The sequence below is a fragment of the Frankliniella occidentalis genome, unplaced genomic scaffold (genome assembly GCF_000697945.3).
Source record: "Frankliniella occidentalis isolate FOCC.00 unplaced genomic scaffold, Focc_3.1 Scaffold117, whole genome shotgun sequence".
In the NCBI taxonomy this organism is placed as follows: Eukaryota; Metazoa; Arthropoda; class Insecta; order Thysanoptera; family Thripidae; genus Frankliniella; species Frankliniella occidentalis.
This window is the reverse complement of record NW_026267245.1, coordinates 590,132-597,084: the sequence shown is the minus strand read 5'-3', so window position 1 is coordinate 597,084 and position 6,953 is coordinate 590,132. Positions and strand designations below refer to the sequence as shown.

The 6,953-nt window shown below is 48.9% G+C and overlaps 1 protein-coding gene across 1 annotated transcript in view; it reads right to left on the bottom strand.

Moving 5' to 3' along the window:
- Positions 1 to 1,888: 1,888 nt before the first annotated feature.
- LOC113209907 (discoidin domain-containing receptor tyrosine kinase B) overlaps positions 1,889 to 6,953 on the bottom strand; it is a 40,054-nt gene continuing 34,989 nt past the window's right edge. Inside the window, exons 10-15 of the mRNA XM_052270323.1 lie at positions 6,370 to 6,525; positions 6,144 to 6,256; positions 4,913 to 5,080; positions 4,730 to 4,822; positions 4,503 to 4,644; positions 1,889 to 4,383 (exon numbers count right to left, since the gene is read on the bottom strand). Of these exons, the coding sequence (XP_052126283.1) occupies positions 4,084 to 4,383; positions 4,503 to 4,644; positions 4,730 to 4,822; positions 4,913 to 5,080; positions 6,144 to 6,256; positions 6,370 to 6,525 (972 nt within the window). The 3' untranslated portion in view covers positions 1,889 to 4,083. The remainder of the gene's footprint in view (positions 4,384 to 4,502; positions 4,645 to 4,729; positions 4,823 to 4,912; positions 5,081 to 6,143; positions 6,257 to 6,369; positions 6,526 to 6,953) is intronic.

The following is a 6,953-nucleotide window of genomic DNA, read 5'->3' as shown; positions in this document are numbered from 1 at the left end:
TCGACGCGCTGCAGCCCGGGTCGAATTCTGGCCAAAAACACGGAACAAGTTACATACATGGACCTAACCTAACCCCCGCGCGCCCAAGGGGCTCTTTAAGTGGCCATTTCTCGTGTTTCGGGCCAAAAGCCGACCTGGGTTGCAGCGCGTCGAGGAGGTGGACTTGAGCCGACCTGAACGCGTGCAATCCGGGAGACCAAGACTCGTCAAGCAGGTGACCGAGGTTTGAACTTTTCGTCGACAAGTGGAGCCGACAGCTGAGCGGCGACGTCGCTAGGTCTTGGTGCAGAAGACCCCCTTAGCCCAGGGGTCGAGTCCTCGTCGGGGCGTTCATTTTCTTGTTGTTTTTTTGGCAGGGGGAGGGGGGGGGGCTGCTGAGAAGGCGGTCAAGTCCACCTCCCCATGTCGGCTGGTCTTTTGTCTTAACCCTTGGTCCCCGCGCCGCAAACTTCTAAATAGGAAAAAATGAACCTCGGTCAGTATTCGAACCCACGAACCATCCGCGTCCCGGGCGCGCGCCTACCAACTGAGCCAATGAGGCTGTTGCATGGCTGAAGCTTATCTCCGATATGGCTCACACCCCGAAACACATGGCCGGCAGAGGGGTTCCGTCGACTAGATTCGAACCAGGGACTATTTGCGTACCGGCCCGTCACACATAGTGTATTTCGACTAACGGAGTAAGAAGAATAGCGGGTAGAACATAAAGGTTCCTGATTGGCCGAGCGCCTACCCACTGCAGGCGTGACGTAGAGGCGGGAAGCTCTTGACTAATCGGTAACGTTTATGCTCTACCCGCTGTTCTTCTTCCTCCGTTAGTCGAAATACACTATACGTTCGGCCACCAGCTTGCCCCTCTGGGGCTGCGGCTGAGGTCTGAGCCCGGTCCTGCCTAACGGGAGACAAGAGGTTCGGATGAAGCTGTATGCGGTCCTGTCGATTGTAGCTTCAAGTGTTTAGCTACAAAAGGGATCGTCCAGAAAGTACGTTCGTTTTTCTCTGATTTGTTCGGCAAGTTTTGGGAGCTCGGCGCCTGCGAGACTCAGGGTAGGCCACCCCGCAGTACAAGCGTGCACTGTAGGCAAGATGTTGCCTACCTACCAGGCGCTATGAGAGCTAGCATGGGCTAAAGCCTGGCCGTTTCGTAGCCACGAACGACGGACCTACTTTCTGGATGATTCCAAAGAGGCGTGTGGCTGGGGGCGTCGGATATCAGATATTGCCCTAAAAAGAATCTTCTATAGACGGGTCGGATTAAGCTGACTCTGGCCATCGGGTTTGTGGCCATTTATCGATACCTCAGAGCGAGAACCGCTCAGTATAATAGGCTTTCCTGCAGAGACTGAGCGGTTCTCGCTCTGAGGTATCGTTATGTGCCCCCCACCCCCACCTCCAGTACTATTATCCCTTTAAACAAAAAACGTCTATCACCTTAACAAATATAAGTCGAGAAAACCACTCGTACTTACTAAACGGCACTACGCGTAACAGGAACTATGTAAAGAACTAGTGCCACTTTAGCGCAAAATTAATTTTGTGTTTCCTTCTTCCTTGTTTTATGTAAATGTTACTGTTGACCTTAACTTCAAAATTCTGTCTGAAGTCCAACGGGAACTCAATGAGGTACCCGTAGTACCCACAGTTAGAATTTTATTGGAGCCACTTTAGGACCTTATAGAGCAATTTTAACAGGAGATATCGCTAAAGAGCTGTCTTGCCGCGAGGCGATCAACAGGTTGTTCAGCAGCCTAGCGGATTAGCCCCAGGGCTGACTCATCTGTTCAAGACAGAAATTGAAGGAATTACAGGAAGAGGTCGGGTGTTCCCGGCGGGGCAATGTTCGTCCAGTCCGACAGCACAGCAGAGTCCAGAGAGAAAAAGCATCAACTCATTAATTATCTGATTTATTTCAAGTTCAATTTAATTATTTATGTAAAAAAAAGAGATATGTTAAGACGAATTTACTTAAACATAACAACATTCACATGGCAAATACACAGCAAAAATTCTTAGCCACTTTGACAAAAATGCCTTGGTTCTCTTTCACTACAAGAATATCATGAAAGTGACAAAAATTTTAACAGTGTTCATTGGTGGCATTTATAGTGATAAAGGATTGTCATAATTATCCTCAGGTTTTCACATGATAAGTCTAAAGATATTTAGAGAAATTAGAGGTACACAGTGCTGAAATTTATGGAAGATTTTTAAAATATGTCTTGCACATTCTTTTGTAAAGGTAAATGTACATAAACTATAATTTCAGTTAAAGATACTGTTCATGACCATGATCATCGTATGCTGAGGTCTTGATACAAAATGATATCACAGTTGAAAGTGTTAAGAAACAGCTTTAAAGTTTACAAATAGTCATACTCGTTATTGTATTATAAATATAATAACCACACACAGCACAGAATGTTACTGCTAATAGTAGGAAATTCCAACCAGAGTTTTATGTTAAAGTTGCTAACATGAAAAGTCAAACAGATGAGCTGACAGGGAGAATGCACATGACGCACATCTGTCTCAACATTTTAGATAGGTCAATTGCTGTTTTCATCAAATTGATGAGATTGAGGTGGAAGTTGCAGAATGTTAAGATTAAAATTTATAATTTTCATACTATTAAACAACTTTCATAAAATTACGTGGAAAGAATATGGAAGCAGAAATCAAAAGTTTACAGTAGTATATACCGTGGTAACATTTCATTCAATCAATGAATGAAACTAACTTCAACCTGTATTCTGGGGAAACATCAGGTATCCAGTAAACGCAACTGGTAATGCACAAAACCAATTTGAAATTACAAAGTTTACAGAAATTGCAAAGAAAAAAGAGAACAAGATAAAAGGGAAAGAAAAAGAAAAAATATCAATTTAGCAAACAAAGTACTTCCTCGCAGTAATCTTTGTAATTACACATCTACTTGATTTTTATTGAGAACTGAACACAGTACTTATGATGATGAAAATAGAGGAGTACTTTATCAGACATTCCAAATGACAAATGTCTTTGAAAAACATCTAACCCTTCAGTCATTTAACCCACTTTAAAAAAATAAATTAGTTTCAATTGCAAATAAGATTGTTAATACCGTATTGAAGATTATTTATCAAGAAAACGAGGAATACTTGTCACAATTGAAATTCGCAACTAAGTCAGAAGCCTACTGGAGTGTCAATGCAGAAGACCTCAGTATACCACCCATAGGAAGATTCTTCCCTTACTGAGATCAATCATTTTGAGAAATTTTTGAACACAAAATATTGGTTGGGAGGAGTCTGCAAAGTCATCTATTACCATATTAAAAATTTGAAGCATTAGAATCCAAGAGCAATAAATAAATTATGCTCACGAATTCCAGTAGCAATAAGGTAGGCAATTAAATAGTATCACAGAAATTTGATCTTACAAGCAACATTACATTATATCTAAATTTATCTGCACATGCCCAACAAACAGGAAAACATCAAGAATAGGTCAAACAGGTCATGTCAAAATGGCATGTGTACATACCAGTCTAAATTTTGACCAAACTTTTACCTGATTTAGTCATGGACATGTCAATAGGACGTCTCTCTGAAGTTTTACTGTTTGTTGGGATGGTTGACAAATAAAAATCTATGGAATCATAGTCTTTTTCAGCACATTGGAAATTACACGATTTGCTGAGGGTATTCCTCACCACTTTTTGTTATGTAGAAGAATACGAACAAAAAAGAGTATGAGAATTCAGTAAACCTTCACAAACCAGACAAGTGACAGAGAACTATCCTATAAGGAGTCACAGCGAAGGCGATGAACTCCAAAGAACTCTCCGTTTTCGCTCATCACATTCACGTACTTGAATAGCGTCTGACTTTTCCCTTTGTTGTAAGAAGTGTATGGCATCACGCCCGATCAGACGTGAAAATACTTGAAAAAGCCACATGCGTAAATTCAGTCCTGATACCAGCATGTAGGGTTTCAAGCCTTGGCCTCTCTGACCGGGGCTGCACAGAGGTGCACAGCACGCGCACGTTGTGGGCGGGGAGACGGTCCGTGCCCCTACGAGGACGACATCTCCCCGTCCGAGTATCACGAGGCGGGCTCGTAGCCGAGGTTCTTCCGCTGCAGGAACAGGTGTATCTCGTGGAAGCGCGGGCGCGTCTCCTTGGCGCGCCGCCAGCACTCGAGCATCAGGTCGTAGATCTCCCGCGGGCAGAGCGGCGGCCGGGACAGCGCCCGCTGCAGCCCCGAGTCCTGGTACCAGTGGCTCGAGTTCTCCACCACCTGCTCCGAGGTGAGCTCGCAGAACGGCAGCTCGCGGCAGCGTCCCAGCACCTCCCACAGCGTCACCGCGAACGACCACACGTCGCTGCGCGGGCTGTGCTGGCCCTGCGGGGGGAAAAAGCACCAGGCGTGAGACGTGGTATGCGTTCGCGAGCGCGTGCATGCAGCTCAGGGACGTTCAATATCTCCATATCATATCTATTACTGAGCAAATCAAAACTTACAAGAAGCAGGCTCTCCCAGGCCATCCAGCGAATGGGCAGTCTCGAACCCGTGTCGCTGTTGTAGTAGTGCAGGTCGTACGCCGAGCAGAACACTGCGTGATCCGAAACCTTGACGTTGTAGTGGTGGCTCACAACGCAGTTCCTGAACAAAACAAAACAAAACCAACTTTGCAATGCCAGCCTTGTCAAATGAAGTTGGAATTCAAATGTACAGTCGCCGAACGAACCTGGCCGCCAAATCCCTATGAGTGACTTCTAGAGCCTCCAGGTATTTCATGCCGGACGCTATTTGGGTGGCCATGTAAATCAGGCATCCATAACTGCAACACATTATCATCCAAATGAGAATCAGTCTGAAATCCTGTAAACGAAAAATCCGATGTGCCATCGGGGAAGATTGACTGACGCACCTGAGTGACAGGTTCTCTGGCCGCTGAAGGTACGCGTACAGGTCACCGTGCTCCGAGTACTCCTGCATGAGACAGGGCGGGCCGTCCTGGCTGCAGATCGCCACGACACGGCACACGTTGGTGTCCCTGAGGGTGGCCAGCCAGCTGGCCTCGCGGAGAAACTCTTGCCTGCAAAGAAACAATCATCGCTGTGGTCGGGGATCGTCCAGAAAGTACCTCCGCCATTCGCCACGACGAACGAACCTGCCAGGTCCAGCCTACGCTACGCTCTCATAGCGCCTGCCACGTAGGCAACATCTCGCCCAGCAGTACACGCGTGTACTGCGGGTCGGCCTACCCTCAGTCTCGCAGGCGCCGAGCCCCCCGTGGTTGATTTTTTTTCCCCGGGATGATCCCGAACTACACCGCGCAATAATATAAGGAAACAACCGTCAACTGTTGTAGCGGGATATGTCAGCCTCACGCTTGATATTGCAGGGCGACAGACGCAGGCCCAGAAACGGCAAAAAGAAAACAAAAGCGGGAAAGAAAGGCCGACTCCTTTTGAATCGTAAGCAACAGAAAGAGAAGGGGAGCGAGTACTGATGGTTGGTTGAGCCGGGTGGGCGGGGGAGGTCCCACCACCGCCGCCGCGCCGCCGCCGCGGTGGGATCTAACCGAGCGCCGCCCGGCGCCGCCCGGCCCGGCCCGGCACTCTGGCGCTAAGCTGGGCGTTGAAAGCCGCCGAGCGTGGCGGCGCCTTGATAATGCCGAGGTCTTAGCGCAGCGCGCAGGTCTCACGGCCGAACACAATATCGCGCCTTGGACCGTGACGGTCGTGACGGATGAAAGCAGCTTATTTTGATGTCGGACCGACGAAAAAGACGTTTTCCCGCGCCGTCTGTCTGCCTAAACCTCCCCCCTCCCCCGTCCGCCACCCCCTCCTCCCCTCCTGTCCGTTGTCCGTCTATCTCCGACTCTCTGTCTCTCTCTCTCTATCTCCCCCCTTTCCATCCCTCTCATTTCTTACTTTGACAAACCACCGCGCTCGCTTTCGCGGGGCCCCGCCGAGCCCATCTCCGAGAGCAAATGTGAGGTGAGGGATCGTTGCCGTGCTCCCCAAAGATGAGTGGGAGAGCGAGAGGGAGCGGGGCGCGGGGCGAATGCGAGAGAAAGTGAGAGCGAGAGAGAGGGAGGGTGGGGGCGGGCGTCCTCATTGTACACCGAGCAGGGGGGCAAAAGCTTCTCTTACTTTGTGGTGTCCCCGCAGCGGCGTCCCAGCGACTTGGAAATAACGATCTGCTTCTTGTGGAAGGAAGACAGCCCGCTGTAGTCGGGGGCGCCCTCCGCCTCGCAGACGTGAATCTGCGGGAGCACGAGTAGAATGGAGTATAAATGACAGTTCACTCACACCCCACCACCGCATAGTCAAGGAGGCTTGAGAGCCGAATGGGCCCGGCGCAGTTCTCCTCACTCACCGTTCCGAAGTTGCCGTCGCCGAGCTTGGAGACCATCCTGAGGCGGTGCCGGTTAAACTCCAGGAGAGACGCGGCGCCCTCGAGGACCGGGACGCCCACCGGGGCCTGGAGGCAGGTGAGACGGCCGACAGACAGGTGCTGCTCCCGCCGCTCGCTCTGCCAACGAGAAAACGATGTCAAAAAAAAAAAATCTGGGTTGGGCTACGGCCATGGCGCCTGCAGCGTCAGGATAGGCCACCAGTGCAACTCGGGGGCGCCCGCCTCTGAGATTGCCTACGTCCCAGGCGCCCACCCAGCTGAAATGGGCTGGTCTATACTAGGCTTCAATTTAAATTCAACTGTAATCTGGAAAAATCCGGGCTGGGCTGTTTGTATTGTAAGACTTGAATATAATTTCGGTGCATTTCTGTACTTCTGTATTTAATAATAATTATGACCGTATTTCCTCAACTAAGCTTCAGAAAAAGTTTCTCTTGAGGATTATGATTATGTGCAAATAAAGTTGGGACGACAAAAAATACTCTCAGGTCAACGATTCATTGGCTGAGCGATTAGCGAAGCCTATTACTCCGTCTGGTCGGAAA